Source organism: Convolutriloba macropyga, chromosome 6 (genome assembly GCF_964194025.1).
Source record: "Convolutriloba macropyga chromosome 6, txConMacr16.3, whole genome shotgun sequence".
NCBI lineage: Eukaryota > Metazoa > Xenacoelomorpha > Acoela > Convolutidae > Convolutriloba > Convolutriloba macropyga.
Window position 1 is genome coordinate 72,665,078 of NC_134473.1, and position 24,747 is coordinate 72,689,824.

Consider the following 24,747-nt stretch of genomic DNA (forward strand, 5'->3'; position numbering starts at 1 on the left):
CTGTCTTAATAAAAATAGGAAATTTTTTGACAATTTAGCAAAAGTATTAAAAATATGAATGGTTTCAAATAGAATGAAAGAGTACTTGATATTTAATTTGGTACTTTACAGTTGGTTTGTTCAGCAAATTGGGATCTTGATAAGTAAAGACAGATCTGGCTTCCTCTCCACTTGAACGGAAACTTTTTTATCGAATTTAGATTTCTCAGCTCAAATAAAAGGGTTTTTTATAATATTGGGAGAGAAATTTTTTGAAACGTGATTTTTTGGGACTTCTCTTAGGGACTTATAAAATTAAACTGAATTTTTTGTACCTCTAATATATAATTTTACAGAGCATACAGAGCTCTTATTTTTTCAGAACTTCTTTTCATATCAGTTTTTAAATGGAGTCTCTCCTTTCTGTTGGTAACACAGAGAATTCCAAGCTGTATTTCATATGTTGAACCTCGCGAACAAAATTTGCTTTTTTCCTCTACATATCAGAATTAGAAGATTCAAAAAAGTTTTCTCGCTTTGTGTCGTCAAGGTCTGACGTTTGATCTTTCGTGGAAGCGATGGTTTTTCTGCTTTGTGAAATAAAATAAACAATTTTCGAATTCTTCTCTTTTCAATTTTTATATGTTTAATGCTCCATGTTTAATACAAAATTCAAAACTAAGAGAATATTATTTCTAGCTTTTTCCGAAACCGGTGCATCAATTTTTGACAGTCAAAGACAGAAAGAAAATTTGAACTAACCGGAATCAGAAAAGCAGTGTTCAGTATATCCCAGTACAGAATATAGTTAATATTCTGCGGGGTTCGGAAGGAAGAAAAATTTCTTAAACTATTTTTTACATTACTTTTTAAATAAAATCGCAAAAATGTATGTGTGCTAGAACATATTTAGCAATCATATTTAAGAAATACAGTTGCAGTTGATTTGCTCAACGGCTTTTCACACTCAGGGTTTTACAAAAGTGCAACAAAGCAGATTTTGGGAGATTCAGTTTCAACAATTTTGTAACAATACAATGAACACTTGATATCTACCCGTTTCTAAATTGGCTTCAAACCAAATGTTGAGTTCGCGAAAATAAACTGTTTAAACTAAACGTGATTTGGAATACAGTTTTTCTCTGAGCTATTTTTTTTCAAAGCACCATGAGGTCATAGAATAATTTTTTATCATTTATAAAAAGTTGTGGATCCAGCGTCTGCAGAAAGAAGGGTTACGTTTTATAATCAGTTTTTTGAAAATATTCAGAGCTTTTTAATTTTTAGTGATAATCTTTACCCGATTTTAGGTGAAAAAAATTCAATAGAAATGTGGGATAATTCTTTTATGAAATGCTATTACAGATAGTTGGCTTGCTGTAAGAAACATTTATATGTTAGCGGCTTCAGAGTTCATCATACTGTTCCCATAATTTTAACCGTTTCCATGTGGCAAGTTTATATTTCAACACTTTTTTGGTCGAAAACAGAGAAACACTTCTTATGTTTCTGTGCTTTTCACTATGACTGTTGCGGCCAAAGGTCATTTAGTTTTCGCAAACATTAAAAGAAAAAGTCCTGGTGGCTTTTTAGAGCAGAATAAAGGTCGCCAGGCCCAGTCTGTAAAAGATAGGCGGAGAACTGAGCGATAATAGAAGGGATTAGGGGGGTGGAGAATGTGTTAGTAGCCCGCAAGGGTAAATGGTACTGTAGTGTCAATAAGCACCCACACCCTCGACTGAGATTTATGTGCGCGTGACTGTTGTGTTGCAGACTTAGACTTGAATATGTGCCGAAAGTGGGGCGTAAAGTGCATTAAAATGCAAATTATGTTATCAGTTACATTTCAGACCATCTGTCTTGTGAAATAGATATTGTGGAAATAGATATCATGCCTTTAAAGGGGCGATAACGAGCCATACCACACCGCCACACGCCATCACGCACGGGTCTGTCATTATCACATGCCGCCTAAGTGAGCAAGAGCTACGTCATCAAAAAATCATGTTTTACTATGAACGAAATTTTTGTGAACATCCGAAAAAAGTGGTATTTTTTAATGAGTTCTGTTTGGTCAATATGTGTCTGAGTTGTTGCAATTTAATAGCAGAATAGTTTTTACTGACTGCTAGCTTTTCAGTCCATATGAATTTCTGTGAATGAATTACATGAACAATAGAGAATTCATTTCCATGCGTCTTTGAATTCCGCGAGGAAAAAATAGAATGTTTCAGACGAAGTTGTTTTGAACAAACATAAGTCGGCATAAAAGACGTTCAACCCTGGGCATTAAATCTTACAACAGTATACTCTTGTAAGATTTTCCGGCAGCTTCTAAGTTGTGTATTCAATATATATGGCAACTTCTCCTTGATATTTCATCCATTGAACGCCTTTTTGTAACGTGAGATAATTTGTCTCATGAAATTGTTCACATACGTGTCCAACTCTGGAAGTTTTTGTACATTTTTTCTAAATTTTTGTTTGTGCCTTGGTTTTTAGTTACCAGAAAACGTCTTTCTGTGCACCGTAATGTTTTCTATTTCCGTTGAATTTCTAACTAACTAGTTGGCGTTAAATGGTTGCAACTCAGTGAAATTTTTTGTTTTATAAGTGCAATTTCAACAATTTTTTGATATTTCTGTTAAAAATTTTTTGTTTCAAATCATTTTACTTTGTTTTCGCTCCTTTGATACAGACAGGAGGACGGCTATGTAATTATTTTTTAGCCTATGAAGTCAAATAAGGGAACGAACCTGTTTTTCTACAGCAATATTTCTTTCACTTTGATTTTTACCTTTCAAAAATTATGAAGTAGTTCCTTTGTTTCCATGTTCTTCAATAAGTGTCAGTGATATCCAAAATTTAGCTTGTATCGTTATTGAATTTTGATAAGACATGAAATGTTAGTTGCTCTGATTTTGTCAGTTCTGATAAAAAATAAAAACGATTCTAGTTTGTTATTCAACCTTCAGTCTTATTTTAATGAAATTTTTCCCAAAAAACTTGGCTGATTTTATTTTTTGTGAATATTTGGGGTGCAATTAATAAACGGTCTCTTTTTGCGTTTTTCTATTGTTCTGTTTCAATTTTCTTTGGTATTATAAAATTAATTTTTGCACTAGTTTGAATGAATTTTGTCTTCAATACATACAACGGGAGAGAAGTATATATAATTTAGTCCTAATTTCTGTGACTTAATTACAAAAAATTTGTTTAATTGCTCTCAAACGAAGTTTGTAGCCATTATATTAGTCTGTCGGTCTTTTCTATGCGATTTTTTGCTTGACCAATTTTTCGTCTGACGCTTTTGACTTTTCGTCCTCAAAACGGGATAAACAGGTAGCGCCCAGCGGGCACTAGATGTTCTTAGAGCCTTTAAGCTCTGTTTAGGAGACGTATACTGAATACTCTGTTTTGGAGACTTATAACTGAATTTTAGCAAGATTTTGTTAAAATTTGCACTTTTCTGAGTTAACGATCATTATTGGTCTACGAAATTTTTTAGGTCTTGCAGATATGTTACATGACAGAACTCCAGAGATAATAAATAGTTTCGAAATCTTTTTCCACTGCGAAATCTGGAAACTCTCAAATTTCGCACTTTTCAGTTTTTTCTATATGACTTAATTACCAACAAGGCTAGAAACCTAGAAGTTGCAGAGTCAAATCTCATCATGGAAAAAATGCCCAGCTCTCTCTCTCTCTCAGTTTTTGCGGTTTCTTTCCTTCTCTTTCTGGTTCATAATTTATCTCCCACGCACTATTTCTCTCTCTCTCTCTCTCTCTCGCTATCTCTCTCTCTCTCTCTCTCTCTCTCTCTCTCTCTCTCTCTCTTTCTCTCTCTCTCCCTTTCCTAAACTTTTTTGTTGATGCCGCACTTCAGCTGCTGTTATGTGGCGTAGGGTCATCATCTCTGATCCTCATTAACAATGAGTTATTGTAGAAAAGATTTTATTATGAATGACTTAGCAGTCCCCTTTTAAGAAATCTTTGTTAGTTGCTCTCAAAATAATTTGTAGTAAATAAATTCATCCTGTTTGTCTCTTTTATGCAATTTTTCGCTTGGCCGATTTTTCCTCCGACCCATTTGCCTTTCGTCTTCAAAAACGGCATAAAGAGGTAGCTCCCAGTTTGCATAAAGTTCTCTTAGAGCTGTTCAGCCCTGTTAACAGAAACTGTTTCCGAGGCTTATACTTATGGTGTGAAGGGCGGTTCTTAGAAATTGATCGCAACCCCCACCTATTTACCGCCCCCACATCAGTCCCCCCAAATATACTTTTGCACCCCCGCAGCGTTACACCCCCACTGCGCTCACCTTATGCCCCTTCAATTAAAGTAAAGCTAGCCTCACTAAACCGTGGCTAGCTGCTGACGAAGTCAACCGCTCGCCGGTCGTTTGAGAGCAATTCGCCCGACGTTAGTCGGTTATGTTTTTTTAATTCGAAAATTTCGTTTTTCTCCTGGTAAATGAATTAGCGTCTTTTCTAATTTTTTTTCCTCATTAAGTTTTCACAATGTGTTTTATTCGGCATTATTCGAATTATGTTTTCCGCATAAATTTTTTCAGTGTGCTTTCCGAGTCGCATATTTCTACAATTTTAATATTGGTTTTTTCGAGAAATTTAGTCTGGTCAGTTTTTGGGCTGAACAGATTGTCCACCTTACTTTGATCCCAGTGTTAACTGCGGAGTTCTAAGGTGTTAAGAACAATATGGTATGCTAATTCATGACATTTTCTGGGCCTGTAAAATTTTTGAGCATTTTGTTATTTTTCCAGCCTAAGAGTTTTGGCCATTTTTCAGTATTATCAGTTAGGTCATAAATAATTTTAAAAAATGCATTATCAAGATTTCAAAATGTGTTTTTTGTCCAAACTATGTCTTAAGTTTTTAATCTGTGCGGCTTTTTGTATGGATTGTGAATGAGGTAGTAAACATTTTTTAAGTTTAGATTGTTCCAATGATTTCAAAACTAAATTTTTTCTTATTATGACAGTGGCTAAGTTTAAAAAATATTTTGGTGATGTATAAAATGAATGATTTAAGACAAATAAAAATAGTTTCGGCTGCAATTGCAATTTTTTTTCGTGGGAGCCAGACTCTTCGAATCGCTTCAGGAATTATTTGGGCTACTGTTATTGATAAGTACCCTTAACAACTCAGATAAGTGAACTTGGATAGATTATGATTGATATAGTAACACGAAAATAAAACAAGGAGGCTCGTTAATGTGCTGTTGCACATAAGGTTCCGACCCAGCTCATCCACAATTTTGGCTTAATTTTCTACCAAATGAGGAACAGATAGAAAACCCCAAAAATTCAAGTATTTTTCAAATAAAAAATTGGTGTATGAACGAAAATATAGCCTTCAAATCAAATAACTCAGTGGAGTAAAATTGATTAATGATTAATTATTTCATTAGATTAATGAGATATGCCAATATTAAGAAAGGGAGTCAAGACGAACAGCAAAACAACAACAACAAACATTAATTACATCAAAGAGTTTATGATCGTTTTAAAAAACAAAACTTAATAACAAAGTCAAAATAGCGTCAGATAAAACAAAAACTAAACAAAATAACTTGTAATTCACCAGAGAAGATATGGGACAAGTCCATAATAGGGCTTTATAACAATTAGACAACAAAAAACAAAAACAATAAATTTGAAAAATTCGCTTATTTTTGTTTAAAAACTATTAATTTCAAAGTAATGAAAACCATTAGAAATCAACTAAAATATTCCATAGGTGTACGATAATCGGTATTTCTAATGATGCGAATTAAGAACTGTCGGTTTTCAATTTTTATGCGGTTACAATAAGAACAACAAATAGACAACAAACAAAAAATCATTCAAACTTTGCCAGAAAACTCTTTCGAAGCCGTAAAGTCATATTTTGCTCCTCAAAATATGTTTGGTTGCACCTTCCTCAAACATCAATAAATTATTGTGTTACCTCTCTATGAAACCAGGTAACAAGCAGTCAAAAAGAAAAAAAGGCAAAAACAATTGCACTTGTTTTTTTTTCGAAAAATTTTTTTTCTTCCAAAGACATGAAAGCCATTAATTACAGAATGAAATATTTAAACTGGTTCGCTTATTCTTCCAAGAGAAGCTCTTGAGACCTGCAATTATTCACAATATATCTTACGTCTACAAAAAAGAACGTAAAATATGACAGAAATTGAAAATTATTTTACTTTTTTTGTGAAAAACCCGTGTCGAAGCCAGTAAAGTCATAACGAATTCTCTAAAAACATTAGATTTAGTGACAACACTCCTTTTGAAGCCTTAACATGACAACAATTCTGTCATATTTGGCCTCTAATTGACGAGATTAGGTAAGAAACCGACAGTAAAGGAAAAAAATTGGGAAATTAAAAAGTGTTTTTTTTTTTAATTTGGAAAGCAATTGTTTTCAAACTAATGAAAGCCATCAGCTATCTACTAGTATCAGAACATCGGCTCATTTTATCTTCCTTGAATAGCCAATGAAACCGGGTCATTGTACAGGAAATTTCAAACGACTAAAAAGACAAAGTAAAAACGACAGTTAAAGATAAAATTTAAAAAATCAATTAAATTCTTCGAGAAAGAATTGTCGAAGCCGTTAAATCCAGAGTCCATGTCCTTAAGGACTTTAAAGATATCGATTGTGTTCTATTTTAAACGACAATATTTTGATAAATCAACTGTCAATAACGTGATAATGTGACAAAACTAGAAAACGTGAAAAATGGACAAATGACTGAAAAAAAAATAAATGTGAAATCCAGTATTATCAAAGCCGGAAAATCATAACTTAAGGTGTAAAACAATATACAATGTGAATTCAGCAGAAAAAAGAATATATCTTTTATTGCTGACATTAAGCTACATATTGACCAAATTAGGAAAAAAATGGAGGCAAATTTTAATAAGCCATTATTTATTTAATAAAAAAATATTTTTAAAAGTCAAAGCATCCATAAGTTTTCACGTAATAAATTAGATACAAAAAATTGAAGCTAATTAGAAAGCCAATTGGACCTATCGCTAGAGAGCTTTGATTTGAAATGTTCTGTTATTTGAATAATATATAAAAAAGTTCGATTTTTTTTTAGAAAAAATACCGACTGATTACAATCCGATTTATGTTTGGACCGTAACAGTCCAAGATTGGTCCAAAACTAGCTCTGCTAATGTTGTTCGTCCATTAAGAACACTTAATTTTTTGAAAGTTATAGATATAGATCTTTTGTTAGTTAAAAAATCAAAAATAAGTGCTGCGTTTTTGATAATCAACGAAAAAAGTTAGCAAAAACGGCAATTTTTAATCACGGAGCACTCCCAACGGAAAATTGAAGTCGAAATAGCCCCCTTTTGAGTCTACAAAGAATGTGTTAGTGGTGTTTGGGTGTGTACCTCCTGCAAATTTAATCAAGGTGGACTAAAGAAACTTATTTCCTGCTGTTTTTGATGAGAAAATCTGAATTTTGAAATGTTTGGCCAGAATTTTTGAAAAAAAAATTAAATAAATATAGCCGACAGTATTTTTTTGTCTTTAAAAACAAAATCGTCAACACTTTCTTTAAAAAATTTAACAATTATTAGCAAAATTAGCGAAATTTTAGTAAAAAATGTGAATCCGTAAAATGTGAATAAAATCAACGGAATTGACTCTATTTTCTTAAAAGTTTAAACCTCGATAACTCCCTGTAAAAAACGAAAACCAAAAAAAAAATCTTCTAAATTTCATATTCTACGCTGGACAAGCTTTTTAATGATACCAGTCTCAACTCTCTACGATGAATATATCGATCGGCCAAAATTGTCTGAACAAAAAAACCCATTTGAGTATATAGCCCCCCACCCCTCGAACAATGACACGATAATAAAATTTAAATTAAACTGTTTAATTAGAAAAAAATCTCTTTATTAATGTCGACCCTTATTTTAAACGGCCCTAGCTCTCCTTGAACTGTAATTAACCGGATGCTAATAAAGCAAAAGCGACAAACAAAATTTAACAAAAATTACAAAAATATTCTCAACGCGCATGCTGTATTCTAGTGAAATTAAGGAACTTAAATAGTTAAATCGGATAAACAGGCTTGGTGACTTTACAGAAACAACTTCTGGCCTACATCTGGAATCTAAAGGCAGCTTTCAATTTAAAGAAGATTTTCTGTTTTACTTAGAAAAGTCTCTTAACTTACACGTCTGATTTTAGATCCGATTCAAACAAGGCTCCAATGGGTCGGCGAGAAGCTCGGAGAGACCCGAACCACCCGAGTCGCCATTCGTTTCATACGAAGCAATCAAACGATTGAGTCTGAAACACGCGAAGCAATTGGACAAGAAGGCCAGACTATTGTTCCCCATCACCTTTGGATTATTCAATTTTGTATACTGGACCTCATACTGGTGGCTGAGAAAAGCACAAATTCCTCAGTATTGATTATAGCGCTAGCGTGCCTTTTGGTGTACCATAAACTGCAATTTCAATTGCGTTCTCAAACGAATTTTTTAAGCAATAATTTTGGTCTTTTTTTTCGTCATTTCTGAGATTTTTTTTCCCTATAGAATTGACATTCTCGTTGGTTTTCCATATCTGACTTTGCAAACACTTCGTGAACCAATTCTTTTTCTGGGTTCAAAGCAACGGAATTTCTGGGTTCAAAACAACGGAATTTCTGGGTTCAAAACAACGGAATTTCTGGGTTCAAAACAACGGAATTTCTGGGTTCGAAACAACGGAAAACAACGGTGGTTAAGGGTGCTAACTTAGTACTGAAGTTCATCTGAAAACCAACAAAGGGGCTCGGTATTGTGCATTGGCACATAATGTTCCGATCCCGCGAATCCTAATTTTGGGCCTATTTTGTATGCCAAATGAGGCTAACGGAAACTTGCAAACTTTTTAAAAAGCAGTTTATGCTTTGTAAACAAAAACTTGAAGGATTCTAAAAATGACAGACATGTATACCAGTGATTTTAATACGCGAGAACTTATTGTTTTCATTTAAATAGAATAGATAAAAAAGAACTGACCAAAACAATCGGTTAGCATTTTCCCATTAAAAACGGATCTATTCTGCCCCCCCCCCCCCAGCTTAGTGAGCATAAATCTTTTATGACCCCCAGGCGCACGTGCTATTTTCTTACACAGTAACGTGCTATATAACAATTTGTAAATTTTAACTGAGGGTCATAAAAAACACGGGGGGGGGGAAGCAGAATAGATAAAAAAAAAACCAGTTCTTATCAAGAACAGCCTGATTTTGAAGGCACACTTATTCAGCAAACAAAGTCAGCTGTTGCGCAGCAGAAGTCATACAAAAGTCAGTGTTTGATTTCTCGGCGCCTTATTAGTTGATTGTAACAAAAATAGAGGAAGACGACCAATTAACGAAAACGGATCTTTTCCGTTTGTGCCCCCCCCCCCCAGCTTAGTGGGTGCATATTATTTGCAACCCCCAGATGCACGTGCAATATTTTTACATAATGATTTACTATGTAATGACACGTGCTCTGTAACTGGGGGGAGCATAACGTACTGGGGGGGCACAAACGGAAAAGATCCACGAAAACATAGTTGCTACAAAGGCGTAAAGAGCAAAATTTATCAAATAAGAGCAATGAAGAAGTAAAGACTCATTTGGAAAACCAATAGGACTTGTTGTTAATGACACTAAGACAACAAATGAAATAACAGATGGGGTTAATATTGAGATTTAACAAATGATTAGGAAGAGGACTAGAAAACAGTGAAAAATGATTAACAACCCATTGACCCTATATATTTGCTGGAATTTGCTGTAATTTTTTTTGTTTTTTGCTAATTTTTTTTTGTTTTAATGCCAACGCGTCATCAATTTCAATTTAACCTTTCGTTGACATCGGAATGTCGAAAAAAGCTGATATACCTTTCAAAGAAGACGGCGCGACAAAACAATCCAAATTTTTTGGTTGTAAAACGAAATCAGTTGAGCATATAGTTCATCCAACACCCCACTAAGTTGGGTCGAGACAAATGTTTATCTATGAGTTAAGGTTTGCTCAGCTTTGTAGTGAAGGAATGTACAAGTTTCGGTACAAGGTGCTTTATAGTATCAGGTATCAGATATATAAAAGTCATGCGTGCATATTTTTTGTTTTTTTAATACAAATTAGTACTGCTCTGTTCTAGATTAACTTTAGGGTTACAAATTTTAAGCCAACAGAACTTTGTTTTTTTTTGTAATGTTATTTTTGAAGGCAGAAATGGTTTATTTATTTTGCAGAAATAGCAGAAATAAATAATTTTATTTAGCAGAAATGGTTTCTACTTCTTCAATCGGTTTCGATAATTCAAAATTTGGTATTTTTGCTCAAAAGTTTAATTTGGATCAAAAAATTTCTTAGGAGATTTTGATGTTTGAATTATGTGGGTACAAAATCAATAGAACAACTGTGTGAACATTCATAAAAGTTGAGAGAAAAAACCTCCAGTTTTCAAGTTTCTTTTTATCAAATAGAATCAGTCTAATGAGCTTAAGTGTTTCGAATTCTCAAATTGAACTGTGAATAGAATTACAATTTGAAGATGGAATTTTTAAAATTGAAACAAGATGCAAGCAAATTTTGAATCATCAAAGTTTCAGGCTTTATGCAGCTTTCATCAAATTTTTTATATTGCCGCTAGGGTGTCATTTCTCTAATGCGAATCACTTAAGGTGCAGGAGTTTTTCAGGAAGAATTATCTTTCTATACAAAAAATTTTTTTATTTTTTTTTTAAAAAATCCGATGATTCAACTGGCCGCTAAGAGATTTTTGATAAAATTCTAGTTTATCGTTTATCATTTGACGGGATGAAATGTCAAATGAGAAAGCACTCTAAGACCCCTACTGATTGATTGATATAAACTCAAATCCTCTAAATTTTGGCTGGAATATTTTTAATGATTGATACTATGTGATACTTCTGAGACTCCATTTATTAATGCGATATAATATAATCTGTTGTTTCATCACAAGTTTTATACTGTCTGAATAATTTAGGTCTTGTTGTTAGTGACACTAAGACAACAAATGAAATAACAGATGGGGTAATATTGAGATTTAACAAATAATTCATGAAGAGGATAGGAATACAGTCAAAAATGATCAACAACCCACTGACCCTATATATTTGCTTGAATTTAATGATATGTTTTTTTTGCTAATGTTTTTGTTTGAGTGCCAACGGTCCTTCTTTCAGTTTAACCTTTCATTGACATCGGAATGTCGAAAAAAGGTGAAAATGTCTTTCAAAAAGGACGGCGCGACAAAACAATCCAATTTGTTTGGTTTTAAAACGAAATCAGTTGAGCATATAGTTCATCCAACATCGCACTAAGTGGGGTCAAGACAAATATTTATCTATGAGTTAACGTTTTCTCAGCTTTGAAATGAAGGAATGTACAAGTTTCGGTACAAGGTGCCTTATAGTATCAGGTATCAGATATAAAAAAGTCATGCGAGCATATTTTCCTCTTTTTTTCAATACAAATTAGTACTGCTCTGTTCTAGATTAACTTTAGGGTTACAAATTTTAAGCCAACAAAACTTGTTTTTTTTGTAACGTTATTTTTGAAGGCATAAATGGTTTATTTATTTCGCAGAAAAGGCAGAAATAAATAAATTTATTTAGCAGAAATGGTTTCTACTTCTTCAATCGGTTTCGGTAATTCAAAATTTGGTATTTTTTGCACAAAAGTTTAATTTGGATCGAAAAATTTCTTAGGAGATTTTGATGCTTGAATTATATGGGTACAAAATCAATAGAACAACTGTGTGAACAATCATATTAATTGAGAGAAAAAACCTCCAGTTTTCAAGTTTCTTTTTATCAAATAGAACCAGACTAATGAGCTTAAGTGTTTCGAATTCTCAAATTGAACTGTGAATAGAAACACAATTTGAAGATGGAATTTTTAAAATTGAAACAAGATTCAAGCAAATTTCGAATTATCAAAGTTTCAGGCTTTATGCAGCTTTCATCAAATTTTTAAAATTGCCGGTAGGATGTTATTTCTCTAATGCGAATCACTAAAGGAGCAGGAGTTTTTCAGGAAGAATTATCTTTCTGAACAAAAATTTCTTTAGTTTTTTTTTGAAAAAAAAATCCGATGATTCAACCGGCCGCTAAGAGATTTTTGATAAAATTCTAGTTTATCGTTTATAATTTGACGGGATGAAATATCAAATGAGAAAGCACTCTACGACCCCTAATGATTGATTGATATAAACTCAAATCCTCTAATTTTTGGCTGGAATATTTTTAATGATTGATAATGTGATACCTTTGAGACTTCATTTATTGATGTGATATGATATAATCTGTTGTTTCATTACAACTTTTATACTGTCTGAATAATTTACGAATATACGTGTGTTGAATTTAAACCCTGAAAGTTCAATTTTTAAAAGAAGAGAATTAGCACGTTTTTTAAGCTTCATGGATACAGAATAATACGACGTTGTCCGTGAACTTGTTATGCCAGCTCATATTTTCACGGTGGCTGATTTTCACATTTTTTTCGATATCTGAAAATCAGGTGTTGTTTATGATGAACACTTTATTTTGGCACTGGTAGCCCGGACCGAACTACAAGTCTATATCAGTACTAGGCAAGTCTAAATCCAAGTCTTATTTCGTTTTCCAGTACTGGGCAAGTCTCAAAAAAAGTCTTACAAGTCTGACAAGTCTTTGCCAAGACTTGGGTAACACTTGCAAGTTGATTCCCAAGTCAAAACCAACTTTTCAAAAATTTTCGAGTGAAATTTTTGAATTCAAAAAAATTTCGCAGCGTGCCACGATTTTGGCATTACTTTTTGGTGCAAACCGTAGTGTCTTGTTCAAAAATGGAAAAGATCCAAAGAAAGCTTGCTCATTAAGGAAAACATAGCAGAGCAAGTGAAGATACTAAAAAATACGCATGACTACGAAACAGAAACAGAAATATTTTTTAACGGTTTAACATCGAAAGACTGATGATCTTCAATTATAGAAATAGCTATGCGTTGATAATGTCTTTTTTTCTAAAAACATAGTAAGTCAAAGTGTATAAATTATTAAATTGTGTTATTAAAGCAGTTTTTTATGTGTTGCAGAAAAGAAGTCTTTGTTGCTGCCAGTTTTCGGTCAAAACATGTCAAACATTAAAAATTATAAGCGGGGATAAAACTGGTTGTAATTGATATTTTCATTTTCCACGGATCTTAAGTGAAGAACCTCGAAGCTTCGTGAACATCTATTGTTCTGCTCAAAGTAAAAGAACTGAGATTAAATGAAAAGGATTTTAAATCTCCTGAATAAAGGAATCATGATAAAAAATCGCATAGTTTTTTCAACGCCAATTAACGCAAGTGTTGAAACCATTTGAATCATTGATTCCTTATCATTCAAAATAATCGCGTTGCTGTAAGTTTTTTTCAAGTTTTTTGTAATTTTTTTCTTAGTCAGAGTATGTAGTATTTTATAGTATTTCGTAAATAATTCTTATCAGTTTTCTATAAACCGTTTTCTGCTTTTTATCTTCCTTTTTTTGTTTTTGTTTTTCTTGGAGAACTGTACAACTCCGGTATGCGTTACACTAGTGCACCTATAAATTAAACTGGAAATTAGTATTTCCTCAACTGCTGGTCCCGAGCCGGGGATGAAGAAAGATGAAATTAAAATCAAAAAATTATAGTGGAAAGATCTCAAAAACCATTTTTCTGTCGACTTGAGTGCTTTCCGAATTCTGTAAGGCTAGAAAATATATAAAAATCGGTATAAATCAAAGTCGATCAGAGTTTCATTCCGACTCCAATCAGGCACTTTTTTGTGATTCTCAGTTTGATTCAGACTCTGAATCAAAATATTTCAAAGTGTGAATCAAATATTTGGAACAAAGTATCATGAAATTATGACATTTTTGCAGTTTCAAAAATTTTAATTATATATTATCTCTACTGCCTATTATTTGTCCTACTGTTTTAATCATCAAGAAGTCACGAAGTGCCACAAGTTTGAATCTGAAAAAATCCAATTTGTCAAACAAAATTTGAAACAAAACAAAAAAATTTTGCAACAGACTGTGGTTCAAAAGAATTATTACGATTATTTTAATCAACCGTTATCAAGATTAATAAATAAAACTCAGTGAATTTCATAATGCCTCTATATTTCTTCAACAGGACAATTCCGATTAGACCTAATGAGATTGATCGTACTTTTTTTAAAAAATTTTTGACTCATTAATTTGTAATTAAATTATAAAGGAATCATATGGGGTCTTAAAATTAGTGCTATGCTTTATAGGATCTCAGCACATTTTTGACTCAGAATTTTTTTATACTAGCCATTAGATTTTCATATGAATTATTTTAAATAGATTAATGATTGCAAAAATGTTGAATGGTTTATTTTTTGCTACTGAAACAAAAAAGTTGAAAAAAAAAACTGATTAAAAGACGCCAATTTCATACAAGTTTCTATCATAGAACAACCCAAAATATGAAAACTACAAAACGGTTTGAAATTTTTAAATCAATTTATGCAAGGAGCTTTTGTTGTTCTTAAATTTCAGAAATAACGACAATAAGCTAAAAACGCGTATTCTGATTTTGTTCCAGTCTTCTGCAGATATTATTATTTCATAAAAACTTTCCTGAATAAAAAGGTTTCGTGTCAATTTTGATGAACAAATCAAACATCCATATGGGATCATCAAAATTTTGATTTTCGTTCATCAATTGGTTTTGCTGTTTTGCTCAAAAGGGGTAAATTATGCAGAAACTACTCGTATGAATTACTCCTTAGACAAAGGTATCAAGTATAGGATCTCCAATCTACTTTTCTGCTGAATTACAACTATATAACTTTGTTTAGACTTTAAATTTTTGATCAATAATTATTTGGTGATAAGAAGAAATGTCTTAAGGAGAAGTTATCGGTGATAAATTTTTGTTAAAATAAATTTTTATGAGGGCATAGATTAATTTTTCCGATCTTCATATTGTTGCATTGTTCCAAATTATCTTTCTATATAACAAGTTTGCTAATACGCAGACCATTTTTATACAATCGATCAATTTTGTCGTCTCAAGATATCATAATTGTTTTCATGTTTGTAGATCTACGCAGAGAATACTGATTTCGAAACAAAAAGTATTGATTTCTTAACTCGATGGCGATTATAATTAGAAAAAAAGCGTTTTTTCCGTAGAATTTTTCAGAATTTGCAGTATCATGGTACTTTTCCTGCTATAAGTTTAGCTGAAGTTTTAAAAAAAAATCCAATGAAAAATTAGTGAAAACGTTTGAATAAATATATGCTGCAGCAACAATTTTTAGGGTTTTTAATTTTTATAATTGTATTATGAATAAAAACACACATGAATAGAAAGCGGTTTTTCCGGAGAATTTTTCAGAATCAATAAAAAAACTGTTGATTTTAAAAACTTTTGATGTCCATTGGCATCATTGCTGCTGTTCAAAAATATGCCGTGAATAAAAAAATAGTTGATACGGATCATACCATTGTTTCAGCATTCTTTCTTCCAAATTAGAAAGAACGAAAGATTAATTTCTCTGACAAATTATGGTAAAAGATTATTCTTTAGGTATAATTGTTATGCGAATAACACAATTGTAACATGAATGATCAACGGAGAGGACAGTAAACAAGGTCCTATGACCTGGTTAAAACTGCCCGGGCACGAAATTCTTAAGCACGAGAGAATCAAAGCAGAGCTTTTTTATTAAAAAAATGAGTATGGATTTGTTTGAATGTTGAGGCGTTAATAAATTCAGGCCCCTTTCTAAGTATAGGCTCTTCTCTATACCTACAACTGTTATTTTTCAAATCATTTTGACCAAAAAGTGCCAATGATAAAATTACTTTTTTCAATTGATACGGTGTCCAATTTTGGAACTTGAAAAATGCCAGTTTCCAAAACTGCAAGATTGAGTAGAGTGTAGTACCAACAAAAAGCTGCTTTAGTAAAGTTAGTTGACACTCCGGAATGAGTGTTTTTTAGCAAAAAAAAGAAATGTCTTTCAATTTGAACAAGAAGAAAAGAGAAGTCAGCATTCAACTTTTTGCATTTTAGAATCAAGAACACATGTAACCAGTATGTATGTCTTCAATTCTGGTCGGCAAAAGTGAGGTGCATTTAATTGTGGAGTTGCTTTTCGAAGCTCATGTCTGATATTTATTGGCCTACTAGTTAACCAGAGAGAGGATGATAGAGAATGAGAGAGAGCGAGAAATGAAAAATCGGACCGATGAAAAGCAGCGAAATTCGAAAAAAGAAAAACTTAAATTATAAGTTACTTTATTGTCTATAATTTTTGTAAGCTCAAAGCAAAACACGGAATTTTTTTGAAGGAGTCAGAATAGAGAAACTAGAACATTAGTTGATGTTTTGAGCAACTTTAAAATCAAATCTGTTGATCGTCATTTAAGACCAGACAATTTAAAAATTTTTGAGTTGGCATTTGTGTTTTACTAGAGGTTGCGAAATGATAAGTCGCAATCAAACATAGTTTGGATATTTGTGGAGCTATTAGGGTTTACTAGTGCACAAGTACACACATTTCTGTCTGAATATTAACGCGCAAATAGATGACAAACAACTTTTGTTTTGTTTCAGCGGTTCCAGTGCTTTAGCGGTTGAAGAGTTGCCGGTGAAAAAATTCGCTCGCTCACGCAAATATTTTTGCACAGCTTTGCCAAACAGTCAAAAACGAATTAAAGTATGGCCAAAAGTTCTTAACGTATTATTCATAATACAATTTCATGTAAGAAATGGCATGCTTTTGCTCATAGAAGTGCTCGATGAGAAATTTTCTGTCAGATAAACCTCCATTACACAGTTGTCAAAAACAACTAAACGTTTTAATTAAAAAAATTTAATGTTTTTTTTTAAAAATTGACTGAAATTGTCTGATTGATGAACACAGAATGGTAAAAAACATCAAAAATTGAGCCAATTCCCAGAAGGGCTGCATATATTTTTTAACATAAATTCATATGTCACTCTTGTTGTTCCGACCCCACTTGTGGGGGGGAGGAACTATATACTCGAATGGGTTTTTTTTGTTCAGTCAATTTTGGCCGATGGATATATTCATCGTAGAGAATTGTGAGTGGTATCATTAAAAAGCTCGTCCAGCGTAGAATTCGAAATAAAAAAGATTCTTTTGAATTTCCTTTTATTCGAGGAGTTATCGAGGATTGAAATTTTGTGTGAACGTGATATTTTGTTCACTTTTAGTGTAATTTATGTGTAATTCTTCAAATTAAGACAATTTTTTGAAAACTTTGATTCAAAATTACATTGCACGCCACAAAAAGAATCAATATTGAGTTCCTAATAGACGAAAGGCGATAAAAAAACTAGTTCTGGTCTCATAGGGAAGTTTACTATCAAAGAATATTATCGAATTCTATTTGAGAGCTATTTTTAAAAAAAAATTCAGGTTCTTTGTTTTCTTATGTCACATAGATATTAGTCACTTTTCATCCCGAGATTCCGTTAATGACAAACCTGATTCACAGTCTAATGAAGCCTAATGAACAAAAAATTCGTTTTCAAAGGATCGCTCGTATTTTTTTGGCTACGACTCTGAATTTTAAACGAAATTTTGACTTTTTTTGAGGTTTGACTAAATTTTTTGAGTCCTAGGGCATAAACTTGTTGCCTAAAAGTGCAATAGGTTTCATGATGAGCATTAGGAGAACCTATATAGAGCTTTGAGTAATGGCTGTTAAGACTTAAAAAATGGTTTTTTAAGAATTTTGTTTAACATTAACCGATCATAAACCATATCGTGAATTGTAAGTCAGCTTCAGTAATGACACGACCCCCATACTTTCTACTGCAACCAAAATCAATCTGGTTAGCGGTTTTATAGTTTTATTATTTGTTATATGACTTCAATAATACAAAATTTCGAAATTTAAAAATTTTTTTTTGGATTTTTTTGTTTTAATGGTCCCTCTTGAAATCTTATCATATTCTCCTGATAATAATATCTCCCATTGGCTTAGAGATAAATTTTTTCAATAGGTCTTGGGCATAGTTTTCATAGAAAAGTTTATGGTTTAAATGGCTTCGACACTTTCTTCGCGCACTTTTGCACTGAATTTTTTCTTTTTGCCTGTATTTGTTGTAGTTTCCATAGTCACAAGACTTTTTGTGATGTCTTATCGATTATCTATTCATGAGAAAGATCCTTGTTGTCCTATCAAGGAAAATGGAGCGTATCTTCTTGCTTCCGTTGAAAGCTATTGGATTTAATGGCTGTTAAGACTTTAAAAATGATTTTCCGAGAAATTTTTAATATTAAACTATCTTAACCCTCAGTTCGTGAACTGTAAGTCAGTCTCAGGATCTTTAATGACTGGATTTGTCTATTTTAATTCAACCAAAGTTAATCTAGATAGCGGTTTTATGTTCTAACTATTGGTGGTATGACTTCGATGCACGAGTTTTCATAACTTTTTTAAATTTTTTGGATCTCTTTTCCTTAATTCTGGTTCCTTTTGGAATTTTAACACATTATTCTAATATTGACAGTTTCATTGGCTTAGAGATGACGACGTTCAATGGATCATACAAAAAGTTTTGAGAGAAATACTTATGGTTTAAAGGGCTTCGGCACTCCTCGCGCACTTTTCCACGAATTTTTTAGATTTTGCCTGTGTTTTTTGTTTTTTGCTGTTTTCATAATCAATGACTTTTAGTAATGTCCTATTGATGAGTTATAGGTGCCAAACATACTATGTTTTTTGTCTCACCGAGGCATAACTTAGCGTACTTAATAGCTCCGGTTGGAGGCTATTGAATTTAATGGCGTTGATACTACGGTTTTTCTCAAAAAAAATTCGTTGTTTCAATGTGTTTGTTCATGTTTGTTGATTTATTGGAGTCAAATTGTTAAAAAGAAGAATTCCATTGCTGTTAGAATTTAATTGAAACTGGAAAAGTTTTAACTGAAAAGTTCATTTTTTAATGGCTTCGACACTTTCCTCGCTCAATTTTTTTTTGAATTTGCTGTGTTGGCCTGTTTTTTTATTCTTTAGGTAGCCGTAAGATGCTGACCGGTCTCATAAGCTTTTAAGTGAGGATTAATTAAAAAATTTTACCCGAAGAAGACTGTTTATAGCGATTAGTCTTCGAGTTTTTATCTTATACATTTATGAGATTTCGAGGATTTTTCAATTTTTTCAGTTTTTGTTATTGTTTTCCTTAACTTGTAACGTATTCTTATCATTGAGAGGTCCCATGTATTTTAAAAATTAACATTACTGGTTTCATTATGACTCTTTAGTAAATTTATTGAAAATATTTTGTTAAAAGCTAATGATTTTTAAGACTTGAAATTATTGGGTTTAAAAAATGTTGATTGAGTTTTGAATTTCGCCTCATATTTTTTATAGAATTGTTACCTAGTCTCATTAAGGAAAAATCCCGTGTGCTCTGTAGTTAGGAAAATTAAATTCGTGTAGTTAGGCTTTGTCTAATTGAAATCTGACGTTGTTACTAGGTGCTTTTAAAATTAGATATTGAATTTTTGACGTGAAACCTTTGTTTTTGCTTTTTTGTAGTTGTTGTTTTTTTTCTCGTAGTCTTTTCAATGCAGATCTCGTTGTACTGAGGCATGGCATTATTTAATTCAATTATTAGTTTGGTTGTGTAACGGTTTTTTTTTAACTCAAACATCTACTTTTGATTATCGCGTTGTCAAAAATGTAATTCAAAAGAGAGTTAATTCAAAAATGTAGATGAGCGCGGGTCGGAACGTCATGTGCGAACGCACATTAACGAGCCTCATTGTTATGTTTGTATAGGCTTTGGTAGTTTTGAAAGATTTTTTTTCCAGATGTACCATATTCGTGGCCTTCTAAGGTCAGCAGTGTTTCGCAATGAGCAATAAGAAGTTTAAAAAGGTGCCATAAGCAATCAAAAGGCCAGAGAGCAGTTCAAACCACAAACCTACAGTCCAGTCTCTTATGTGATTTTGTGGCAGCATAATTGTGGTTCCTCTCTCGGAGGCGTTAGTAAAACAGATTATTGGAAATTGGGCTCGAGCAAAGATAAAACTGCCTTGTTGATCTCTCCCCAAAACTATAAACTATACAAGAGCCGTTCATATATATACATATATACACACACACGTATATATATATATATATATATATATATATATATATATATATATATATACCCGGGTCAACGATCATACAACTTTCTTTGATTTCGTACTAGGTCATATATGATTCTTAGTAATCATACTAGGTCATATATGATTTGTATGAATTCTTGGTAGTCATACAAGGACCATATATGATTTCCTAGAAATCATACAAGGATCATACAAAAAAATTCAAAGATTAAAAACTGTATAATTTTGATTTTCCATTGAAGTTGAAAAAATTTCTTGGATTTCATACACGGTCATATATGACACATAAAACATTGACTGCTGCAGAAAAATTCCCGTATAATGTAGTCAGAGGACTTAATAAATTATTATATCGCATTTGCAATCCACATTTGGTTCTTTGTGTGCGCTAAAAGAATAACTTTGTTGTTTAAACGTATTCAGAAAACGAATTTGACGTGATATCCATTTTTTTCTTGATTAATTTGTTTTATAAATGAGCATTTATATGTATAAACCGGCTTCAGAGTATGTCAAAAATTTTGTTATTTGTTTGGACTTACTCCTTTATTTTGAGCCAAACTTGTGAGAAACTCATCAGCCACGATAACTGAATAAAGACAGTTCTCAAGCAGAGACGTGTGTATATTGGCGCAACACATAAGTATTCTAAATGAAAAACACAGCGGGAGTTCGATCCCCCAACGCGCCGCAGCTGTCTCGAGCAAACAAACAAAGCTGATTGTTTCTCAGCCCTTCTTCTAGTTTCAGTTTAATTCAATCTCTTTTTTTCTTTCCTCTTTTAACTACTTATTCTTCCTTTCTTCCCTATCCCAGACAAAACTTACCTTTATGCCCAACAATCTTCAATAACAACTGCAAACACGGCTAGCCAGAAGTAATCAACGACAAGTAATCGCAACCAGGAAAAGCCAGTAAAAACCCTCCACGGTGTTTATAATGGCTTCGTACCCCAGAAACAGTGTACAGTTTAGAACCAATGTCCAAAATTCAAACTTAAACTCAAAAAAACTCTTCAAGCTGCTGCTGTAATAAACTTTATTGTTGATGGTTGTACATGAAATTACCTTTGGTGCTCAATTATTTTGTACCAAACTTGCAATTGATATTGTACGTTAGGGTCTTTTGGCGGATCACAATGTGATGCCGGGGTATCATATAGGTGATGCCCTACCGATTAAAAACAAAAAAATTTAATTGTTAAAGATTTTCAAAAAATAGATGTATGATTCTTGGTATTCGTACTAGGATCATATATGATTTCTTGGTAATCATACAAGAATCATATATGATTTCTTTGTTTTCATAGAACGATCGTACTAAGAAATCAAGTATGGACAGTATGAAATCATATATGATCCTTGTATGAAATCAAAGAAACTTCAACCCGGGTATATATATATATATATATATATATATATATATATATGTATATATATACATATATATATATATCACTATAGTAACAACCCATCATCTTATTTTCTTGAAGAACACTATGAACTGGTCTGATAACAAATTATTGTCTTCTGTATAGGGCTCACCAACGCGTACCAATGTCAATCAAAATTGTTGCTCATTTGATGAGCTTTTTGCTACTTTGTTCAGCTTTCATGATAAAGAACTTTGGGGTGCTGAAGCAGAGATTTTGGCTTGATCGTGTTTTCGAGCAATTGATACCAGGCACTCCACTGGTTCCCTGTTTTCAAAGTTAACTTTCTTGGCTCTTGAAAATTCTTCAACTGCTTCATATAGCATCAGCAATAAGAATAATAGTTTTTAGGCTTCTGCTTTTCCTACCAACCTGGACCGAGGATTTTTGCCAGAATTGTGTTAGATAAGCCGAAACTAGCTTTGACAAGTGGGAAAATTCACTGCAATTATTTTACATATATTTGCGCTGAATGCATTGAATTAAGAAACGTGAATTCAACAAATTTCAAAATTATTCAAGAAAATTGGAAAGAATTTTCTTTTGTCAACAATAATTACTGCTTGTTGAACATAATTTCCTATTTCTAAGATTAGCTCTTTCATAATTTTGCTTTGAATTTAGCGTCGATCTTACAAAAAATCAACGCGTAGACCTCTGAGTATGAAATTGGAACCACTATCCTATTTCATGCTTGTCTCTTTTTCTGAAATTATTCCACAGTAACTTAGTTTTATTAAGAACAATACGAGTTATAAATCAGACTGTTACATCACGTCTCACTTAAGTTTGGCAATTGTGATGTTTCTAAGCAATAACTTTGATAAATTTCGCGTTTCCAACCGTATTTGTTACAAAAACACTGTACTTATTAGTTGCATATAACCAAATTTTTGGGTTCCACAGACATTTAATGAGTTTCAATAAATTAAAATTTGATTTTCAAACGAGTTGTCAGTTCACTTAACATGAAATTTTCAAAAAAAATATTTTGAGACACTAAAATCAGTAACCTAAACCTAACACCAAACCCTCCGCATACCGAACTATCCCCAACCCCTCCTACTTATCGCCCACCTCCTCTCACCTCTAACACATACACACACAGGCCCTTACCTAGTTTCTCAAAATTAAGTATAATCAAAGCTGGTTCGAACGCAAAATTATAAAAAACCTACGCTAATTTCAACGCTAAGTTACGAAAAGTTACGTAAGTTATTACGTAAGATCGATATTAAATTCAACTCAAAATTAGTTAAAAATTACGCTGAATTCAACGCACAATCAAGTAAAATCAAAGCCAAATTCAACGAAAAGTTATGCAAGATCAGCGTTTATTTTCCCAATTTTATGTAATCGCAGCGGTGATTGCCTTGAATTTATGCAAGATCTACGCTTGTGCGTAGATTTTACATAAAATGAACGCATTCACAGTCAATTCTTCAAAATTTTAGGGTTGACACTTTGCCTCAAAATGTTGTTAAAGTGTCGACACAAGGGGAGTAAGGTGCTAAATGACAAAATTCACTTATTTCAAAAGTTCATGTTATAGAAATCAGAGATTGTTTGCGATTCTTTGTACGCAATGTCATCTTTTACTGTTCGTACTTGAATTGGCGGCTCCTTTTTAAAGAGTTTTTAAAGAACGTCTTGTTTTATGATATGTTTCTGAGGTATATTTACTGACTCTTGAACGCTCTTCAGCTGCTTGTTATGGCTCCAGCAGTGAAAAAACTTAGTTTCCAAGCTTCTATTGGCCCAAATTACCCGGCCAAGGATTCATGCCAAGTTATGAAAGATTAGCGGTAACTAGAACTGAGAAGTCGGAAAATTAATTGCAGTTTCCTTGTAAATTTTTGCATTGAATGCGTTGAAATAAGAGAGGTAAATTTAAAACATTCAACGCAAAATTTCACAAGAAATTTGAGGTTAATTTTCATTTTGTCAACGCTATTTACCGATTATCTTACATAATTTTGTTTTTCTAAGCTTAGGTCTTTCATAATTTAAAGTTGTGTTTAGCGTAGATCTTACAAAATTTTCCATTGAATTTAGCGTTTATCTTACAAAAAAATCAACGCGTAGACCTCTGAGTCTGAAATTGGAACCACTATCCTATTTCATGCTTGTCTCTTTTTCTGAAAATATTCCACACTAAATTAGTTTTATTAAGAATAATACGAGTTATAAATCAGACTGTTACATCACGTCTCACTTAAGTTCGGCAATTGTGATGTTTCTAAGCAGTAACTTTGACAAATTTCGCGTTTCCAAGCGTATTTGTTACAAAAACACTGTACTTGTTAGTTGCATATAGCCAATTTTTTTGGGTTCTATAGACAATTAATGAGTTTCAATAAATTAAAACTTGATTTTCAAACGAGTTGTCAGTTCACTTAACATGAAATTTTCAAAAAAAAATATTTTGAGACACTAAAATCAGTAACCTAAACCTAACACCAAACCCTCCGCATACCGAACTATCCCCAACCCCTCCTACTTATCGCCCACCTCCTCTCACCTCTAACACATACACACACAGGCCCTTACCTAGTTTCTCAAAATTAAGTATAATCAAAGCTGGTTCGAACGCAAAATTATAAAAAACCTACGCTAATTTCAACGCTAAGTTACGAAAAGTTACGTAAGTTATTACGTAAGATCGATATTAAATTCAACTCAAAATTAGTTAAAAATTACGCTGAATTCAACGCACAATCAAGTAAAATCAAAGCCAAATTCAACGAAAAGTTATGCAAGATCAGCGTTTATTTTCCCAATTTTATGTAATCGCAGCGGTGATTGCCTTGAATTTATGTAAGATCTACGCTTGTGCGTAGATCTTACATAAAGTGAACGCATTCACAACCAATTTTTCAAAATTTTAGCGTTTACATTTTGTCTCAAAATGTTGTTAAAGTGTCGACAGAAGGGGTTTAATGTGCTAAATGACAAAATTCGCTTATTTCAAAAGCTCATGTTATAGAATTCAGAGATTGTTTGAGATTCTTTGTACGCAATATCATCTTTTACTCTTCGTATTTGAATTGGCGGCTCCTTTTTAAAGACTTTTTAAAGAACGTCTTGTTTTATGGTATGTTTCTGAGGTATATTTACTGACTCTTGAACGCTCTTCAGCTGCT

General features: G+C 32.5%; 1 protein-coding gene across 2 annotated transcripts in view; it reads left to right on the plus strand.

Annotated features, from left to right (window-relative positions):
- LOC142341196 (uncharacterized) overlaps positions 1-20,043 on the plus strand; it is a 38,584-nt gene extending 18,541 nt beyond the window's left edge. For both annotated transcript variants that reach the window (XM_075392110.1, XM_075392111.1), the window contains 2 exons: positions 8,202-8,422; positions 19,957-20,043. In XM_075392110.1, the coding sequence (XP_075248225.1) occupies positions 8,202-8,422; positions 19,957-20,005 (270 nt within the window). In that variant the 3' untranslated portion in view covers positions 20,006-20,043. The remainder of the gene's footprint in view (positions 1-8,201; positions 8,423-19,956) is intronic.
- The last annotated feature ends 4,704 nt before the right edge of the window (positions 20,044-24,747 follow it).